The sequence below is a fragment of the Hippoglossus hippoglossus genome, chromosome 7 (genome assembly GCF_009819705.1).
Source record: "Hippoglossus hippoglossus isolate fHipHip1 chromosome 7, fHipHip1.pri, whole genome shotgun sequence".
Taxonomy (NCBI): Eukaryota; Metazoa; Chordata; class Actinopteri; order Pleuronectiformes; family Pleuronectidae; genus Hippoglossus; species Hippoglossus hippoglossus.
This window is the reverse complement of record NC_047157.1, coordinates 8,115,483-8,137,175: the sequence shown is the minus strand read 5'-3', so window position 1 is coordinate 8,137,175 and position 21,693 is coordinate 8,115,483. Positions and strand designations below refer to the sequence as shown.

General features: G+C 40.7%; 1 protein-coding gene across 3 annotated transcripts; it reads left to right on the top strand.

The window, feature by feature from the left end:
* The first annotated feature begins 306 nt into the window (after positions 1 to 306).
* ano11 (anoctamin 11) lies at positions 307 to 18,359 on the top strand. 3 transcript variants are annotated; one of them, XM_034591043.1, is made up of 24 exons: positions 307 to 766; positions 1,238 to 1,364; positions 1,474 to 1,667; positions 1,775 to 1,882; positions 2,943 to 3,079; positions 3,165 to 3,222; positions 3,310 to 3,420; positions 3,528 to 3,693; positions 4,104 to 4,194; positions 5,680 to 5,776; positions 5,878 to 6,021; positions 6,966 to 7,103; positions 8,583 to 8,681; positions 8,890 to 8,992; positions 9,458 to 9,569; positions 9,655 to 9,709; positions 9,871 to 9,968; positions 13,272 to 13,408; positions 13,519 to 13,724; positions 13,802 to 13,932; positions 14,285 to 14,375; positions 15,076 to 15,207; positions 15,965 to 15,974; positions 17,300 to 18,359. In XM_034591043.1, the coding sequence occupies exons 1-24, from the start codon at positions 653 to 655 to the stop codon at positions 17,329 to 17,331; spliced, it is 2,691 nt and encodes an 896-aa protein (XP_034446934.1). In that variant the 5' UTR covers positions 307 to 652; the 3' UTR covers positions 17,332 to 18,359. The 3 variants fall into 3 exon arrangements, with proteins under 3 accessions (XP_034446934.1, XP_034446935.1, XP_034446933.1); XM_034591044.1 differs by lacking the exon at positions 15,965 to 15,974 and having other exon boundaries at positions 308 to 766; XM_034591042.1 differs by lacking the exon at positions 15,965 to 15,974 and having other exon boundaries at positions 308 to 766; positions 15,076 to 15,259.
* The last annotated feature ends 3,334 nt before the right edge of the window (positions 18,360 to 21,693 follow it).

The window sequence follows — 21,693 nt, the reverse complement described above, 5'->3', positions numbered from 1 at the left end:
CAGAAAATAAATGATGTGACCTGTGGTGCTGAAGCTTCTCTGAGGAAAAATGTGATTTCTTTCTGCAAATCAGAAAATGGAGCGTAGATGGCTGGCTGGAGATTCTCCTCAATTTATTATTTATGTTAATTGTGTGTACATTTTAAAAACCGAAAATTAAAATAGCTTGTATGGATGAGGGAATACCCATTAACATCAAGGAGATTTCTCCCTCATGTGTTATCCGGCATCTTTCTCTCATCCACTGCCCCCTGACTGACTGCTGCATTATTTATGAGGCGGGGATGTGCGCAGCCGCTAGTGTATGTCCTGAAGTACATTTCCATTCACGCAGGCAGCAAAAGTATCAGCCACTGCCTGTATTCTACGTCCATTACGGTATTTCACAGCTATTTATCAGTGGAGCCAGACGGATGCAGAGATAGAGACGAGGGAGAGAAAAGCACAGGTTGGTGCAAATCCTCAGCAGCAGCAGCCTCATTTTCTCTCCAGCAAAGGTACTGTATCAACCTCTTTTTTTTTTTTTTATCCTTCCAGTCTCTTTCCCCAGCATGTCTGGAGTCGTCATGTGTGAAATACTTCAGCAATGAGCACAAATTTCTTCGGCTGTACAGTTTAGGCGATTGTTCAGTTTAACGTGTCCAGACGCATCATGCTGAGGAAGGGAGACAGAGAAGTCCTCCTGGATCTGGACTATGGAGGCGAAGCACAAACCACCGAGAGCTATGGGAGTCTGCAGAACGGAGTCTTCATCCCACCAAGATATGTGAGCACAGTTTTACTATTTTCTCATACTGCTACTTTTATATACAAGTAATGACATAAACTTTGATAATAACTGTACATTGGTTCATACAGCTGCTTCTCTACCTCATGCCTTCACACCTCAAACATGATGCAGTGAATCTAGAAGGGTTTTCTTCTTAATGTGATATCCACAGGCGGTGTGGTATATTAAAATCATCTTTTGGTGAGATATGACTTCTCTGCACTGAAGTATTGTTTTCATTCAGTCATTCTGTAGAAAATGGTTCTTATCATGTCTCCCTTGACTCTAAGAGGAGGCTTTTATGATGCTGTGCAGTGGCACATGCAGGAATTTATTGTTACACCTCATCCCAAGGAAATGAACCATCCTCATACAGAACAGATGGTTTACTTGCACAAGTGAAATAATCTTTTGCCTGCTGATCTAACTTGTTTTTAATCATGATAACTAAATTGTGGATGCTTTCAGCTTTCAGCAGCAGCTGCTGACGGAGATATGGACGATGACGATCCCATTGACCATCACTGGAATACAAGAAGTAACCAGCCAGTTCCACAGCCGGGGATATACTTCAGAGACGGAAGAACTAAAATTGGTAGGCAGCAGCAGCACTTTCTATTAGCTGTCGTAAGCTCACTGTTTAATGTATGACCGGGTCAGTCCCTATTGAAACTTTTGGCTCTTTATGGTCGATCTGAGTTCAGACTTCGTGCTGGTGTGGGAGGTTCGCTCGCGGAGGAAGAAGCGAGGGAAGGGGAAGAGTGAGGCGACCTGCGAGGAGGGGGAGGCCGTGCCCCCCGAGGAGACCAGCCGCTCTGAGCGAAGGAAGGCCCAGCTGGAACAGTGGAGGGAGAAGTTTGTTCAGAACCTGGAGAGTGCTGGACTGCTCATGGAAAAGGTTCAGTACATCAGATTATTTATCTTAATCATGAGGTTAAAATCTGATCATTGTTTTTATGGACATATTCACTAACAACTTCTCAATGTGGCCTGTCGTCCCTTTAGGAGGAAACAGCGAATGAAAAGAAAACAATACACTTTCTGAAAGTGAATGCTCCCTGGGATGTGATGGTGTGTTATGCTGAGGAACTCTGTCTGAGAGCTCCATTACAGGTCAACACAGCTGTCTAGAACTAAGTATTATTAAATAGTTCTAATCCTTAAAGTTCTCATTACATCACAGCCCTTCTTTGATTCTGATTCTGGCTAAATTTGTTCGGGTCCACCACTTTGATTCCAACTGAAATATGTCAACAACTAATACATAGATTTTCTCCAGATTTTTTATCGACATTCTTTATGCCCACATGATGAATCCTCGTGCTTTTCTGACTTTGGGGATTTCCTGGTTTTACTCCAGCACCACTAAAAGGTTGACATTTTTGTTTTTCTTGAAATCTGGCACTTACATATACACTTAATCCTTATTCCCTTTGTGATCCCTTAACTTTTCATTTATTGTCATCATCAGCTCAGCATCTCACTTTGTCCAATACATTGGTTTGTGATCTGCAGATATAATGACAACAGCCTCAACTGTACATTGTTTAGTTAAGTAGCCAACATTTGCAAACTGAGATATTAGATAAATACACACGTTTTACCTGCTACAATGTTAACATTGTTATCTTGGGCATCTTAACATTATTGTTTTTTGTGCAGAACCGTGTAAACCTTTATTCCAAAAGGCACATTACAAATTCAATTTACTTACATATTTACATGCTGACATGAGCATTTAACTCAAAGTAGAGCTGTAAGCATACAGACCTTTTTTATTCCTCTTCTTACACCAAACCCTAGTTTTTGGAATTCAAATGTATGTTAATGCGCAAGAGAATCACAGGGAGCTATGTGTGCACACACTGGATTTATTGTAGAGGATATAGAGTCTTACTGTGTTGGGCGACATCATTGATTGTGAAATCCTCTTCCTAATGACACCGTGAATCCTCCCAGTCCTCGGTTTGTTGTTGCGTCACCGACAGATTAACCTCTGAAGGTGTTTGCGGTTCCCAGTACTCAATGGACATCTCCCATTTGAATGAAATTCTGGCACAACCATGGTTGTCACACAATTAAATGAGATTTTAAGGATTACAACTTCACTGAATATAAGGAATATGTTGATCAAATATTATGAATACTGAATCAGTGTGTGTTGGGCTTCCAGGCACAGCCAAATCTGGATTTAAACACATCTGCTCGGGTACTGAGCAGACTATGCATACCTAATGTAATGACAGAGTCGGTGCCAAACAGGCCACTGGACTATTACACATGTGCATTTCGCAAGTCGAAGATGAGCAGGTGAGTTCACTAACGTCGATCAATAACAGAATCAGCTCACATTGTATTGTAGAACATACAGTAAGAGTGTAACTGGCTTTTACAGATTCCTCGGCTGTGAGGACCAGGAATCCTACTTCACTAATACACAGAGACACCGTGTTGTGAGTATCAGGATTTCCTCCACAACATATTTAATGTATTCAGTGTTTACTTAATCTAATGGAGTGAAAGTTTGTGTTTTATATCAGGTGTATGAGATTCTTACCAAGACGGTTTACGGCAAAAAGAAGAGGTCTGAAGTTGGCGTGGACAGACTGATAAACGAAGGGGCGTACACTGCAGCGTTCCCCCTGCATGAGGTCAGATGTTATTTATCTGCTCGTAAATCTGATGTAAGGTTTTGTGTTGTCCTCCTTCTCTTATCAGTTGCATGTGTATTTTGGGTTGTTTCGTTTTTTTCCGTCAGGGCCCTTTTGAACTTCCTAAGTGTGAGATCCGTCCTGATGAACTCAACCAGAGGCAGGTTCTTTACCACTACTGGGCCCGCTGGTTCGAATGGTACAAGTACCAACCTCTGGACCACATCAGGGAGTACTTTGGAGAGAAGATTGCACTCTACTTTGCATGGCTGGGTAAATATACATTCTTATTCAGCCCCATTCAACTTTCCCATAATGATTTTTATCTTGAAACTGCAGAACAGAAATCAAAGTTCTACAAATTATTTTAAAAAATACAAATATTATGTAAAAAAAAGTATTTGTTTATTGTGACACATCTTCATCACCCTTTATTTTTTAATGCATAATAACCTGATTGGGGAATGAATTATTTTTGTCCTTCGGTCTCAATTTTTCTCCTCCTATTTAACAAAGAGAATAAAATCTCCTCAGCATGACAAACATTGTATTTTTTCTGTGATGCCAACACAACATCTTGATCAAGGACTCTCCAGCATTAAACAGCAGTGCAGCAGTGTAATGGCACCTTCCCCCTGCATCAGCTGAGAGCTGTGGCCTAATGTAGCTTTATGTCTCTGCAGGTTTCTACACAGCCTGGCTGCTGCCGGCAGCAGTGGTCGGAACTCTAGTCTTTGTTTCTGGAGTCATGTCCATGGGTACCAACACACCAGCGTGAGTCCGCACACACTCTAAACACACATTAAAACACAGTTGATTGAGTGATGGGTTTGATTTAGTTCATCTATCAAGGGCTTTAACTTAAAGGATCTTTGTTGCATATCGTTCTCCCACGCCTGTCTCTCCTCATTTCCTGTCATCTCACTCTCATCATTAAGGCATAAAATGCTCTTCAATTTCTATCATCACCAAATAAACAAGAAGCAATGACAGCTTCTGTGAGTTAGTGATGTTCCCCAAGACATGAAATTACAATCAGTCAAGGACATATCTAGATATCAACTCATAAATATATATTCTTTTATCTCTTGAGCGACAACAGCAAATACTTTATATAAAACTTTTTGACCTGTCAGTATCTTTCTCCTTGTAGAAAATACATGTTTTTGGCATCTGGTATCTGTAAGGGATAAAATAAAGAATAGGTTTTTGCTCTTAAAAATTCAAAATGACTTCATAACAATAACATCCTGACTCAATAATCAGACATTTTTCTGCTAAAGCCTTACTTGGTGTGGTATGACCAATACATTAGGGTGGCTAATGTACTATGTACCTGAACTACATGGATACAGATACTTTCCTCAGTCCTGATATCACTAGTAGTGACGTATCATTGTGCACCAAAACCTGGATTTGCAGTCCTTATGTAGCATCTGGCACCATAGCCACAGTGTAGCTCTGAAGTCAACACTCAGGCATGATATCAGTATCGATCTAACCAGGAATAAAACAAATAAGTATAGTTCCTAAAATGTTTGGTCGGAAATTTCTTTCCTCCCACATTATGTCCAACAATCACAATTTTAGAGGCAAATAGTTGAAAACACAGTCTGGTCTGCACAAAAACCAAAACTACTATACAATTCACATGGGGTATGTCTGTGCCTAGTGTTTTATACATTATTCACAGCACTGTGGACTGGCTTCTCTATACTGTGTATATTTAATATTGACTTAGCATCTGTTTTCTTTCTGTGACATCCTGTAGATTTCAGTACTAGACCATTCCTCCCACTATGGTGCATAACACGTGAGGTTAGAGAGAATGAAAGATGAGTCGATACATTAGGAAGGAAAACAATCCAATGGCTTAGATTCATGACGTTCATTAGTTCACACTGTAGATTAAAACCATTGATTAGTGGAGAATGGATGGAGAGAATCCTCCAGCAGCAATAAACTGCAGTCATCCCATGTGATAATACACAATTAGTGCAGGATAATCACCCCATTGCAAAGTGTGTGTGTGTGTGTGTGTGTGTGTGTGTGTGTGTGTGTGTGTGTGTGTGTGTGTGTGTGTGTGTGTGTGTGTGTGTGTGTGTGTGTGTGTGTGTGTCCTTCGGCTCTCCCATTAATAATTATGAGTAGATGTGGTTAACCCCACAAATCATCAAAAATCTGGAAAGAAGCAGTCCTAGACTGAAAGCTTTAGAAAACATTTCCTCAGATGTGACTGATCTGTGTGTCTGTCGGCAGTAAGGAAATCTGTACGAGTGGAGACACTTATCTGATGTGTCCTCTCTGTAACACCTGTAACGCCTGGAACATGTCTGAAATCTGCACCATGGCTAAGGTAAAGAACTGTCAAGACATTTCGCTGGTTAACTAAAGAGTTTTTACTAATTAGAATGTAGACAGACTAAGAGTTAATGTGTGAACCTCTCTGCATTGCAGATGGGCTACTTATTCGACCACCCGGGTACGGTCCTCTTCAGTGTGTTCATGTCGTTCTGGGCCGTAACCTTTCTGGAGTACTGGAAGCGAAAGATGTCCACCCTGGCCCATCACTGGGACTGCATGGACTTCCATGAAGAAGAGGTCTCATAACCCTTCCTTTCTTTTTTGAATTCAGTATTAGTGTGGCCACATTTGTCTTATGGTTCTTGGGTAAGTCATGGTAAGGCAGTTGGTAACTGCCAACATCCCAATTGGTAAAACCTCTGGGTTTGTAGACCTTTTCCAAAAGAACTTCACTTAACAAGATTTAACAATGAGTTTTCCACACAGGAAAGTTTAACAGCCACAGAGCAATCTTAAATGCTAGCTCAGTATTTTTCTTACTTACTAACCTAGAAGGTCACATCCCTCCACCAAGGCTGATTGGCTACAAAGATGTCTGCACATATCTTGAGAAATTCACAAAACTGTTGAAAAGCGCCCTATTTTGCAATATTAAAAAAGTGGAAAAGAAAATCCCTGCTCCACTGAGGTGATGTAAGCCTGATGTAAAAATGATCAGAATTCAAAGTCCTGGGTGGCGCTCAAAGCGTGTACCTCCACCAAGGCCCAACAGTCCCCTTAAATTCAATCCAGCTGCACCAAATTCCACACATAGATATCAGCTCTTTCAACCTGCCTGATATTTTTCATCAAGATCAATGAATTATTTACTGGAAAATCTGATTGTCAAAAAGACCTGAATGTATAAAAGAAAAACTAACCAACCCGAAACTCAATGCTAGACAGAATGTAAGAAAAATTCATGGTTCTGCTCCAAAATGTATCGAGTTCTTTCTTGACCTGTGTTGCTTCCTCCCCACGAGTCTCATTAAAATCTGTTCTGCAGTTTTTATGTTATCCTGCTGACAAACAAACTTACAGGGGTGAATACATAACCTCCTCCTAATCTTCCATGGACAACAGTTTTTTTTATGTTGCAGTACAGTTGCCTTCTCATTTCGAGCAACCAGGAGTAAACAACACAGGAAAAAAGTCAATTACACATTACCACTGAGGCTGATGTCATCACTATGTTCCCTCAGGAGCGTCCTCGGCCAGAGTTTGCAGCGAAGGCCCCGACTATGGAGCAGAACCCAGTGACTGGGGTCAAAGAGCCCTACTTTCCAGAAAAAACCAGGCTGACCCGCATGTTCACAGGCTCCATGGTCATCATAATGATGGTGAGACACTGTTACAATGTTTAAAAGACAGCTCTGGAGCTGTTTATGAACTTCAGGCTCATCCGTTTATAGTAGCCATACCGTAAATGGAAGTATTTGGGTTAGCAGAACATTCTTTCATTGTGTCCATCTTAAGACCTAGTTTGATAATAAGAATATTCAACAGTTGTTTATATGAGTCTGATATTGGTTGTCAAACTTCTAATCTGATGAATATAATACACCTTGTGTCACTGGATTAATTACTTGTTTTCCAAGAGTCACATGATGTGTTTTTACTGCAACATCCTGATCAGCTCCCACACATGTACTGTGTGTATAAACTCTCATTGTCTTATTGGTATAATCAGTCTCATTATTCTTGGTCTCAGTGAAGAGTCTCAGTGTCTTTTGACTCTTAACATCCTGAAGAGAAAGAGAGGTGGGGTTTACACCTGTGTGCTGTCCCACTGAATCCTAAAGTTGTAACTGAACCCTATTCTAATAATGAATCCAGGTCATTTGCCCACAGGGCTGGATATGATCTGATAATCTCAGCTACACGCTGTCATACTGTATCCAAGATTCACTTCCTCTTGGACAAGACTCTGAGGATCAGTTTTCCCTCAGCCTTTATTTCTGACGACAGTGAAAGAGGTGGGAAGTGGAAGATTCTGCATCAGGGTTATGTAATTTACATTCAGTTTTGTTGAAAAGGGGCAAGGAACTATTTCCTGCTGAAAAAACTAATTGTTACTTTCATTGGTTCTGATTTACAATCTACAATCTATTTATATGAAGCAATTTCTCTTCCAATGTCAGAAACTGTGAAAACACATGGTTTATTGTGGATCGGCCTTGAAAGCATAAGCACATTGTGCTACTAAGTGCTTTTCATTTAGAGAATCTATTTTATAAATACAGTTTTGGAGATCTGCTGCTGTGGTGTGTGTCTGGGCTGGTGGGAAAAATTCCAACATGTGAGAATTGAGAACTGTCTGCTTGACACGATTTGCTACGAGACAGTCAAAATACAAACATGGGCATCATGAATGAAGATAATACGCATTTATAGCTAATCAGTGCTTCCTGAAAGTGTTTCTGATTGGGCCTCACAAAGCCAACTTACTGCCTGTTGTTTCACGGACTATGAGTCACAATAAAAAGCAAACTTCATATTTATTCACATGAACAGGAGTTGAACAGGAGCACATGTGTGTAGATCCCACTAGCAACCACACTACATTACACATACACACAGAGATCATGTTTCACAAATCTCTTCAGATTCATGCCGATTACAGCAACACACTAGGATCAATACAGTACAGCTCCCTACACCCTCGTGAACTGAGTGTGATAATTAATAATTTACTAGGCAGTGGTGTAAGTAGCACGGTGGGCCACATCATACATAGCAGCCAATGGTGTGCATCTAATAAAAACAAAAATCACCAACTTCATTGTTTAAAATCAATTTCCGTGTGTCTTTCCTCTCAGCTGTGTGTGGTGATGATCTTCCTGGTGACGGTGGTCATGTGCCGCGGTATCATCATTGTGATGATGTTCCACACTGAGAGCCCGGTCCTGCGTACAGAGGTACATCCGAGCCACACATCGTGTCTACCGTGGATGTGTGCATTTAATTTGCTGTATTTTAACCGATGTAGTTCATATGCTATTCTATTTTGAAGGCAGTGTTGTTCTTGTTATGCTACATACATGTACTGTACTGTAGGTCTGTGTGTCAAGGAGCTAGTTTGTGAAGACTGTGTACATTCATCCATGTGTGTGACTTCCTCATCAGGCAGGGACCATAGCCAACATCTCCAGCAGTATCGTGAATCTGGGCCTCATCCTGTTGATGGGCCGGGTCTACACTGCTTTAGCAGAGCAGCTCACTAAATGGGGTAAGAACCATTACTGCTCTGTAATATGATATCAGCATCTCACTGAGGCTAAACCCCTCAACTAAACTCGCTAAAGGTGGAGGATTCTCACAGATCAGATAACATCTTAAATTTGCTATCATCTTGAAATAGTCTATCACTTAGGACAACAAACACACACTGCAGCATGGAGGGTAGCAGACTGCTGAGCACCCTGCGTCACACCCGTCTGTCTTTCTTGTTGTTTTTGGTGCTTATTTCTACAAAGTACAGATGCACCTCATAGCAGCCACATCTGGCAGCATTCTGAACGTTGCAACACTGCTATGAAAAGTCAGGGGGAGTTGAGTCACATGATCAGACAGGTTTTAAACAGACCCTGAGGTTAGTTCAGATTATCTGAGAGCGAAAACAAAGGTAACAGTAAAACTGATATCCAGGGTTTAGTGTCTTTAACACTGTGCATCCTTGTTTTCTTTGTGGCAGAGATGCACAGAACACAAACCCAGTATGACAATGCCTTCATCTTCAAGGTGTTCATCTTCCAGTTTGTCAACTTCTACTCTTCTCCTTTCTACGTGGCTTTCTTTAAAGGAAGGTGAGACTTGAGTCAGGCACAGAGAAAGTAAGAAAACGTTGCGATCAATACGATTTTGAGTGTCTTTCTTTCTGCTTGTGTGCAGGTTTGTTGGTTACCCGACCAACTATGGGACCTTGTTTGGGATGAGAAATGAGGATGTAAGTCTCCTCTTCTACTTTTGGATGATAAATGTCAAAAGAGGATGATTTTATTGATCCTGCAATTGTTTTTTTGTGGTTTTTTTTTCTTTTTATCTAAGCAGTTAAAAGAAAACTTACATCTATCTGTGTTTGTGTTTCTGTGTGTTTTCATATTGCAGTGTGGTCCTGGGGGTTGTCTCATTGAACTGGCTGAACAACTCTTCATCATCATGGTGGGAAAGCAACTCATCAACAACATCCAGGAGTTCATTATCCCGTATGTTATCATTTTTGTGATGTACCACTATCGGATTTCTGATTGATCTAAACTGTTAAAAATAAAGGTGGGCATATATATATATATAAATATATAAGTCCTTATGACATCAGCAGTGTTTTAAGAATAGCAGTTTATATTCAAAATGTCGAGGAGAATTACTATACTACCAACAATCCTCAGGTAGTGACGACTGTGATTGGTGAAGCTTGCTGTTACCATAGAAATGTCTACCAGAACTGCAAAAATCATATCTGCTAGGATCGGCTCGTTCAGTGTTACACTGCGTTCACCACAGAGCGACCATGATTCCACTTTCTAACATGCTGCGTTTTATTAGAGATGAGGAAAAGAGTCTAAAGGTGAGAGTCACTACAACAATGTTAAATTCAAGAAGAAATACTGCCGTTGGAAAGGGATCATTCGCAACGGTTTATGGGATGCAAAGTTCCTTCACTCTTTAAAAAATATGTACACAGTTTTATACCTTTTTTCCATTTTCCAATATTAGTTTCTTTTGCTCTGAATTTAATGTTTTATGGTCACAACTCATCTCATAGCTGGTCCATGTGGCTCCAGGGTTGCAACTCCCTTCTGAAACGTCAATGGAGAAAATTAATTAACGAAATTTACTTCCAGAACCAGAGCTGTTCTAAAAATGAGCAGCCACTGTTGTGCTCTATTGTTCTTCGATTAAAGATACAAACAAATACAATGGTAGCTACCCAGTGGACAGGATTTGTATTTATTTAACCTTATTAATCATGTTGATCAGTGTTCTCTGTTTTGTTGTACTGGACCTTCACGGTGTTGTCATGGCTTTTTTTTAAAGTGATGCATTAGACTGCTCGACATCCTGACTGCAGCTGTGTCTCTTTGGTGCAGTAATGCTCACCCTGGTTCCTCTGCAGCGCTGGCACAGTGTGTGTGTCCAGACAATAGTGCAGAATCTGGGTTGCAGGGGGCTGTAGTCAGTGTTGTGCATGAACGAGTTCAAAAGAACGCGTTCATTGAACACGTTCATTTTTATGAGAACGATGAACTGAACGCAACTTAATGACAAATAATGAATTTGAACGGTGAACACGTTCATATTATCTGAGGTCTAGGTAAAACGTTACGGAGTGTTTTCCTTCTCCTGAGGAGAGACGCTGTCTAAATCGAATGCCTGCACCATGTCGTTGCTCAGTGCCCGTCAAATTTCCGCGATGTAGCCTAACCTAAACCAACTAACTCGACTTCGCACTACGTTACCCATGATTCACCGCACACACATGTAGTCCAAACAAGCAACGTATTCCAAGACAACAGCTCTCGGTCTCATATAAAAATGGCAAGTGAAAGCAGAGACGCAGACTCAGCGACTACATCCGATGCACCTTATTATTATTTGCGGGATTTTTACACACTGTCTGATGAAGATCCCGACAGTAAACATCTCACCTTTCTGTGCAAATTGTGTCCTGCGCTGAAAAAGCAAGTCCGGACGTCAGCCTCATCCGCATCTAAGTTAAAACGGCATGTGGAGCTGAAGCATCCAGCTAGCCTAAAAAGTTATCTCCAAGTAATTGAAAGTCAAAAAAAGACCAAGACCCCTGCCAACAGCCCCAAATGACCCAAACCACATTGTCTGCAGCCTTCAAGGGTATGATTTCACAGCAACAGGTAGACAAACTCGTGCAGGGTATGAATAAATAAACAGGCAAAATTAGCAATAATTTAAAAAAAAAATTTAAAAACATTTCTTTTAGGAATTGATACATATGAAGTACAGTTTAAGGCAAGGGGTAGTGATGGATAAAGTTTTCTTTAAAAAACAAGTTAAGTCTTTCATTCTCACTTTCCACCTTAAAACTATGAAATGAACTGAACTATGAACTAGTTCAGAATTTAAATGGTGAACTATGAACATGAACTATTCATGTTTACTTGTATGAACTGAACTTTGAACTAGTTCATGAGAGGTGTGAACTTGCACAACACTGGCTGTAGTAAACAAAACATGTTGAAGAAAAGTAAGGAAGAGGCTGCTCTTCCAGGTTTTGACCACCAGCGGCACTGTGATGCAAAAAGAGATGTACGAGGGGCAGTGAAAGGGAATGCAACTGACAGCAGAATCGAAAGCTCATGGAAAAACTGATTACAAATGTGTGGTGGTCCAGTGACTCTCCTCTTCTTATCATATTGAAAACACAGATCACACCCAGTCTCATACTGCAGTTGTGCATTTTGAGCTTCTTCCAAGGCATTAGCTATAAATGGCATGTTTAATGTTTAATGAATAAAACTGAATAACTATATATATATATATATATAGTATATATAATATATATATATAATACTGAAGCCTGCTGCAGTTTGATCGATTAAATGATTGATCGTAGCTGAGTGAGTTGGAGCCAGGTTTTGTCTGCTTGTGTAAGTGGTTTTCAGCTTCTTTTTTTTTTTACTGCAGCTGTATCCAGATTTAGGGCCCAAATCCTTTGAGGAACACAGCCCACAGAGTTTTTATGCTATTCACTAACCACTGGCTTAATCTAACCCTGACGTTGGCAGGACTTCCTTCAGGAGGCAGCGTCTTCCTCTTTGGATCAGCGTTCCTATTGTGCTCTCTTGCTTAAACCTGAGAGGATTGCTGCCACAGAGAAGAGAAAATGGGCTCGTTTTAAATAAAACCTATAAAGCCCTCGATGTGTTTCATACCGGCTTTAACTTAAACTGCTTTGACCTGTGACAGATCTGCATGTGAGTGAACATGGAGGACAGGGTTGTTTGTTTGTCTTTGGGATTAGAGATGGAAGGAAGAAGATTGTGCCTTTGTCTCAGTATGAAAAAAAATGGAAGCTTGAACATGTGCAGTGAGATTTGAGGCAGATATGTGTTACAGAAAAGCAAGAATCAGCTCCGTTTTAAGGATTAGGCCTCTTAGTTACTGCGACAACAGCTCTAAATGAATCCAGCTTTGAAGAATGAAAAACCCACGTTCATCCCAAATTATTAAAACTGACACAAGTTAACTCAGTTAGCCATGTGATATAAGATCTTCAATATGAGTTCTAGATTTGAATCACAGTTTGCAGGGGCAAAGACCAGAAAAGTAATTATAAACGAAAGGCAGTGTGAAATAAAAAATATACACATCAAATTAGAATTAGATAAAACAACAGTATATCTACCAGCTCCAGACCTGTGTTTTGTAAATGAGCCTGACCTCTGATTAACCTGTGTAAATGCTTCATCTCAACACTATGCTCATGTTTATTTCAAATCCGTGATTATACTTTTTTTTCTCTGCTCTGACAGTAAAGTGAAGGCCTGGCGCCAGAAGAGAACTTTGGCCAAGGTTCTGGGGGGTAAGGCATCCCATGAGCCTCGGCGCTGGGAGGAAGATTACAAGCTGGTGGAGTGTGAAGGCCTCTTTGAAGAGTATCTGGAAATGGGTGAGAGTCTGGAACTCTATGTAAAGAATGTGCTGCAGTTTAATCTGCGTGTGCAAATTGTCGGCTGTCTTTCATTGCACAAATATACAAAAACGACTCTTGTGCTGCAGTGCTCCAGTTCGGGTTCATCACCATCTTCGTGGCTGCCTTCCCCCTCGCTCCGCTCTTCGCCCTCCTCAACAACTGGGTGGAAATCCGTTTGGACGCGCACAAGTTTGTGTGCGAGTATCGGAGGCCGGTGGCCGAGCGTGCCCAGAACATCGGAGTGTGGTTCAACATACTGGAAGCCCTGTCGCACTTGTCTGTCATCGCCAATGTAAGATAACAGCATCATCACAGCACATCACTGTTGACCACGTTTGTTCTTTGACTTTATATTTTGTCTCTCTGCAGGCTTTTCTAATAGCCTTCACGTCCGATTTCTTACCTCGTCTGCTCTACCAGTACAAATTCGATAATGAGCTCCACGGATACGTCAACTTTACCTTGGCTTACGCCCCACTTAACTACACTGACAACTGCAGGTATGCTGATTGTTTCAATGAATGCAATCTGAAGTGGGGAAACAATCTCTGGTTTGAAATTCTCAAAGATGTTTTGTTTTGTGTTACTTTTAGCTAAAACCTTGAAAAGTTCTACAGAGTCAGGGTTTCAGTTTTTATCATGTTGATTTCATGTAATAGATGTGACCAATAGGGGGTAGCATAACTGATATCTGTTCTGCTGCAGAACACACGCACGCACACACTCACACTCACACACACACACACACACACACACACACACACACACACACACACACACACACACACACACACACACACACACACACACACACACACCATTACACAGTTTGATGTTACTTTTCTTTTCCAGATATAAAGCGTACAGAGACAACAATGGAAACCACACACTATTCTACTGGGAGCTCCTCGCTGTCAGACTTAGTTTCATCATTGCTTTTGAGGTACAAGGAAGCTACTCAGTCTCTCTGTTATTTTATTGTGCGTTCGAATGATGTTCCTGTTATTTATTTATTTATTTTATCTTTCATCCACATCTCTCTTGTCAGTTGTCCCTTTGTTTTCACGAGTACACTTGAATTTCTGGTCGTTTAACCCTCTGTTAGTGTATTTACGTTTTAGTTTTGACTATTTTATGTGATGTTTGCCTATATCGTCAGATCATTTAGTGTTATTTTGTAGATGATGACATTTCCTGTCTTACGATCACTCTCAATTTCTGTGACGCATCAGTTCATCTTCCAATTTCCTGTCGAGCATCTACCTTTGCTTCCTCTTCCTTACAAAGTCCCTCCCTCCGCCTCTGTTCTTTGTTTGAACTGATATGTCTGCTATCTGGTTGACACTGTTATACAAGATACACAAGTATAGCTAAATTCCTACACCTTATTATTTATTTATCATTATCTATGGGAATGGGAATTATCTTGAAATACCAGCTCTAACACAAAAACACATCTTGGAATGTCTACTAGCTCAGCTGGTAGCACAGGGGCCCCACCTCCTGCTGTCCTATTTTATGTAATGTCCAACTACTTGTTTACTAACCATTCAAACTGTAGATACTGTTACAGGACAGGTCTTTTTCCTCAGTCTGATGTGGAGGTCTAATATCTTGTCGTCTGGGTGTCTCCCCTCTTCCAGCACGTGGTGTTCTTTGTGCTGCGAGCCATCGACTGGATCGTACCTGACGTCCCTGAGTCGCTGGAGGTGAAGATCAAGAGGGAGCGCTACCTGGCCAAGCAAGCTCTGGCTGAAAACCAGGAGGCTCTGTTGGTGAGTCGAAACCGAGGGGCTGCCACTGCCTGTGCGGGCACTGCTAGCCCAGGTCAGTAGAAAATGGGACACACACACACAAACAACGCCATGCAACACACACACTATAAATTCAAGGTGTTACTAACCTTCAGTGACTAACCTCACTGTTTTGACGTTGGTAATAAAATACTTATTTCCTTCTATTCAGTTTTATGAGATCTGACCCAGATATCAGAGTCATAAACATGTTTTACAGACAGTATCTATGTGGTCTCTATGGATCCACACAGGCGGTCAATAACACCAGCAGAGTTCACAGGTCACAGGTGTTAAACCCTGACTTATGCTGTTGATTCCCATAAATACATTCCACATTTTAAAGACTTTTAAAAGCTCCCCCACCCACCAGCTCACCTCCTCAGAGTGTTTGTGAAGCACCTGCAGCTGCACTAGCTGCTATAAACCTGCTACACCGCACGCAACATGATCATTAAAGGTAATTTGTGTGGGATCGGAGACAAATATATTGATGTCAGATGCATTCGATCGTATCCACAGACCGATGGCTGGTGTCTGCTGGCTTGTTTTGAATGTCAGTGTTTAACTGAAGAGTAGGACTCAAATGATTTACCTGAAAAAAAGAAAAATCATTGCATTCAAAAAGAGAAGAAAGTCCCATAAAGTGTAGACTCATCTTCGTGTGTGTGTGTGTGTGTGTGTCCCTGTGCTCTGACCCATGCTGTTGCCATGTGTCTCATGTAGTGAATTATGCCAGATGATGGCAGGTGAGTACATCACAAGTAAGTAAATGGAATTCTCTAGGTGGACCTCATTATTTTATCAGATTAAATCAACTCTAGTTTAACTCCAGTTAAATTGAATGAAAAGGAGCAGCAGTGATCGGGGATTGGAGCCATGTTGTCAAGGTCTTGCTGAAATAACCCCTCGACCAATCACGAGTCAGTCTCAGCTGTCAATCGTGATATTTCACCCTGTTTTTATTGCATCAAAAAAGCTCACTGGAATGATAGGCTCTTTAACGTACATCAGTGTTATTAGAAATAGTGAAAATGACGGAAGCCATCTTTGAGAAAATATATTTGACATTCACTTTCAATTAGTTTGATCCATGACCCATCCACTAACATGGAGGAGGTGGGATGTATGCCCTATACTGCAGCCTGACACCAGGTAGCAATAAATATGTTGGTATTCCCTTTATGGAACTGTCTTGTCGTCCACCTTTATTTATAGTCTATGATCCTAAGTCAAAAAAACAACCTTAAGTTGCTTATACTTCAGTTTATGTGATATTTTAAAGGAATAGTTCACTTTTTAGGGAATATAATAATTAGCTTGCCGGTGAAGAGTGAGATGAGAAGACTGATGCTACTCTTATGACTGTCTGTACCAGCTAGCTTAGCTTAGCTTAGCTTAGCTTAGTTTAGCGTAGCTGAACTTTGCTTTGTTTAGCTTAGCGCAGCGAAGCAAAAAGACTGGAAACAGGGACCAGTAACTTCCTGGAGTCTGCTCATTGGCTGGAAAGAAATTGCAAGCAATAGTCCAACACATAATCCCTTTTAAAATAGTGTTTTTTTGATCAGATTAAGTTAAAAAAAACGTGTTGAGTAATGAGCATTTTATGTTCTGCGATGTGGACTATGTTCTTTCTGCACAGAGCCAAGCTAGTGGTTCCCCCCCTTATTCCAGTTTATATAATAAGCTAAGCTAGCCAGGCAGAACACACTGTGACTCTAGCTTTATCAGAGATGAGATTGGCATCGATTCTATTTCTCACCCTTGAAAAGAACGTAAATACGTATTATTTATTATTATTCCAATCATGCCTTCAAACTCACAGTAACTAAAGTACATGTTTTATTGCCTGTGTCACTTTTATGACCAGTGTGTGTCACCAGGGTGTAGGATCTTGGTTGCAGGCTGTAATTCAGTAGCATGTTGCAGCAAAGATTGTATGCGTCAGCAGTTTTTTTTGGAACTTCATACCTCTTACAGTGGTTAGTCTGTCAGAACTGATTCTCTCTCCTGTCTCTCTTCTCCTTCCCCATTCCTGCGTTGTCCAAACCCAACTGCACTGCCTCCCCTGAAGCAAGCCACACGTCCTTTGGAAACATGAGTTAGGAGTCTACCATGGAAAAGCCGTGGTGGGAGAGAATATCAGAGGAGTAAGAGACACACCTCTGCATCTGGAAGTCAACTTTTTCCCTGGGTGAAATACTGTCTTCGCACTGGGATTTTGTGTCACAAATGTATACTGCTGCACAGACATTGTGATCAACAGCTATGTAATAGAGGCCAGGTCAGTTTACCCACCTCACCGACATTTTCAGCCACACATCGAAGGTAATATCTTCCCAATCTGTCCCTGATCTAAAAAGAACCATTTATCCACACTGGGTACAGACTACAGCAACTGGGCCTCAGCCTGAAGGGGCTAAAACGTCATAAAATACAATTTAAATGGTTTGATAATTACCTGGCAACTTCAGCATTACTAGAGTAAGATGTTGGAACAAGGGCATTTATTTTTTCTTTTGTCTTGACAAAAATGCACATAAATATAATTTAAATTTACGAGGTAAAACGTTAAAAAATGCAACATTCTCAAAGTAACAGGCACAATTTCTACCACAATGACGCCACATCCATGTCAATATTTGTACTGTGTTTCTACTGGATAATTAAAGTTGCAGCATAGTTAACGCTCTCACACTGTCATTAGGGTTCATCGGGTCGAGCCAGATTTTAACATGACATAGTTTTACCTGCAGCAGTGTGAGTCAGACTCAGACTGAGGTTGAACAGTGAAGGCCATAATGTTAAACGGACACTATGCACTGACGGGGCAATACAGCAGAGGCTGACCAGTAGTGTGGGTCAGACTCCATTAATCTTTACCATAATGCAGTTTGATGGCAATTTTATATAGCAGGAGGAGTTATTTGGTAAATCTGGCATAATGTGGAGGCAAATAATTTTGCATGAAGACTCCCCTGGTATATTAATCAATACAAAAGATGAGCAAATGCATTTGGAAATAGTTGGTTCTTTCCTTCAAAAGATACAAGGGTACAAGCCTGTTTAAAGGTTCAGTGTGTAGAATTTAGTGATATCTGGTGGTGAAGTTGCGTGTTGCAGCTGAATACCCCTCATCTCACCCTCCTCTTCCAAACATGAAAGAAAAAGGTGTTTAGTTTGTCCACTTTGGGCTACTGTGAAAAAGATAGTGGCCTCCGTAGAGAGGACCCGCTCCCGATGTAAATATAAAGTATTTAAATATAAAGGTCCCATTCTAGGGTAAAGAAAACAACAATTCGTAAAATTTAGATGATTAAACACTAGTGAAAATATCACTAGGATTATTTAATATAAAATGTCTGCCAGTAGATCCCTTTCACCTAAATCTAACACAGTGGACCTTTAAATAAAAATGATAACAAAGGCTCAAAAGGTGCATTTATAAAAATGATAAAGTACAAATTTGGATGAATGTATTAAAGTGTTTTGAATTCATTACCAGTCCGATTTTTGACCAAGTTCTTCTCCATAGCAACAAAGGTCGAAGCTCATGGCTATCGTATTAAAATGTTTTGCCATGTCAAACCAGATACAAAAAAAATTAACTGTTGACCATAACATAAACATATTATGCTTGCACTATCCAGGAGCATCCTGTGTTTCTGTGTTGAAGAACATGTAGGATTTCATTTTAAAAAGCAGCTCGATTAGACTATGTTACGTGCCTAGTTAAAGCTGATGATCTGTTGTTGTGACTATGGGGTAAAAAATATGCAATTATCTACACCTACATCTGCAATGTATGCACTATGTTCATGCAATGCACATACTGTAAACTGTCCATAAATGCTGAGCATGCCTGTCTTTTTACTTGAATCTGCACAGTCCTCATATGGAGCATTTCAGAGAGTTACCAAGGTACTTACCTGTACAAACAGGAGTGAAACAGTACCTCAGTATAGGACATATTTTGTGTGTGAGCTGTTTTGCATTAAAATAAATCTAGTTTGATGAATGGCTCCTCAGCGTGGGATTCTGAAATACTGGTAGTTACTGTACCCGCTCTGCTGTAGGGATGAACTTGAAATGTTATCGTTCTTCTCCATCTACCTTCTCCACCTTCTTCTGTTCATCTCACCTCTGGATGTACAGTAGCCTCGCTCCCTGCAGGGCACTGATTTATTAGGAGTCAGATACAGACAGGTGTTGGTTAATGATTTCTCTCTTCCTCTCCCTCCTCCCTTCACACCCACCCAAATGGCCTTGGGCAACTCCTGACTTTTATGTAATCTCTTCCTTGTTACCTTTTTCTATCTCTCCTTCCTCTGTCCCTCTCATTTTATCCTTGTCTTGCTTAATTTTTTTTAATTTATGCTCTTTTCCCTTCCTTTTCTCTCTCTTTGCCACTTTCGTCTGCTGGTTGTTATGATTGCTGTGCGTTCCTCTGCCATGGCCTGCAGGAAGAGTGAGTTGGTACTTGTCAGTGTGCACAGGTATGCACCGTGGACACCGGCTGACTCTTTCACCTTCTGGTGGAATATGGAGAGAGATGCAAAACAGACGCCTGAGTCAACCACATGTTAACTGCAGTGAACAAATCAATGCAACATTGCCCATGAGAGAGATTTATTCATAAACACATTGTTACATTTTCATGTATAAAATCATAGAAATCCTGTATTGATCATTTATCAATGATACATAATTATCATCCACCTTTATGCAGATATGGCAAGGTTTTATACTGAAAACAACACAAATTGATTAATATTTAAAGTCCTCTAATAAATACCTGAGAACCTTACAGCCCTGTCAGTTGGTTAGACTTCACAATCTCATGCTGTAATCTAAACATACAGCTTTATTTTCAACAAGTCAAAGCGTATAAGGCTGAATGTTGCCAAAATGTGTAAACAATAATGACGAAAACATCTACAGTATCTCTATTGGGTGGTGCAACCATAAATAACATGGACTTGATGTTTAGACGGTAATCAAGCTGAGCAACAGAATAAATATGTGGATACTGTCTAACAATGTGGAAGAAGATGATTTTTCCTACAGAAAGGAACTTTATTTATAAAAGGGGGGGTTTGAAATACCGGTGTACAGCCCATCTATCGTATGACCAATTTGAAATGCAGTGTCCACTGTAAACCAGCCTGTTTGAATGGGCTGTTTGCTTTGCCTGTGGTGATGCTGGCTGCAGCTTTCTTGCTGAAACTGTGAAAGTGACCTGCAGTATTTGTAATTTCGGTAATTGAGTAAAGGCCGACCACAGAAACCTGAAGCTGCTCCACCACCGCTGCTGCACTAAGAGAAACTCACCTGTTTATTCAAAGTGTACAGAGAACCCTGAACTGGAAAATCATTTGTTGCTGCTGTCGTAGTGAACGTGATCCATGAGGTCACTGACACTGATGATGCAGCTCAGCGCTGGCCGCTGGTTTTTTCAAAGTTTATCAATATTGAATTTGCAATTTGGTCAAATTGTACAAAATTCGACACTGATCTTCCTTGGGTCCAAAACTATACATATGCCAAGTGTGAAGCCGAGACGATGAACAATCTTGAGATATGCAAACCTCATGCACACAGAGATTTATGAAATTGGTGGATTGATCATTTTATTTTACAATTAACATCTTTACCAATGCAAAAAAAGTAAACTTTCAGTAATTTTGCCAGAAAAACATTTTTTCTTAGTAAGAATGTTTTTACAAGAGGAAAACGCCAAAAAGGCATTAAGTGACCTGTTTTCCTCCAGCAAAAGATGGAGACAATTAGACGTCCACCACTTCTGTGTAAACTGCTGTGCTGGGCTATAACTCACCCAACACCACCCACTACCATTCTTTTCATGTTTGAATAGTGAATGTAGCTGATACATCAGGGAGCACTCAAACAGATGAGGGAGTAGCAGCTTCTTTCCATCTTTTCCTATCTCACAGGCAGACTTTCAGTGGAAGCCCCATGTTGGTGCATGTGCACATCATACACACACACACACACACACACACACACACACACACACACACACACACAGCCACAGGCAATAATAGATCTGCTCCCACAGTGATGCAAATGCATACATGCACAAAGACGAACATGCTAATGTGCACTTGCACTAGCATGCAAGGATTGGTGCCCTGAATTTGTTTTGGGTGACTTCCCCTCTCACACATTCAAATAACATAAATATACGATACAACACATTTTGTCTGATTAATTAGACCCAACTATTATCATGCAAAGTTTTATTCTGATGAGGAACAAAATCTCTGCTAGCTCACTGTCTCTCTGTCTCAAAGCAGGTGCTGAAATGAGACACTAAATAACTATTAGAGTTAGAGGATGGGCGAGAGGGGGAGGAGAAAGAGAAATGGGAGAGCACCTCCCCAACAGTAGCAGAGAGAGAGCGAGAGAGAGAGAAGGAGGGAGGGAGGGAGGAAGAGGGAACGAGAG

Bases quoted from the DNA above. Each gene is read 5' to 3' on its own strand.
- ano11 (XM_034591042.1), top strand. From the start codon at position 653: ATGCTGAGGAAGGGAGACAGAGAAGTCCTCCTGGATCTGGACTATGGA. The intron at 6,022-6,965 runs GTCTCATAACCC...ATGTTCCCTCAG, and splicing joins TGGACTTCCATGAAGAAGAG to GAGCGTCCTCGGCCAGAGTT. The intron at 8,993-9,457 runs GTAAGAACCATT...TCTTTGTGGCAG, and splicing joins AGAGCAGCTCACTAAATGGG to AGATGCACAGAACACAAACC.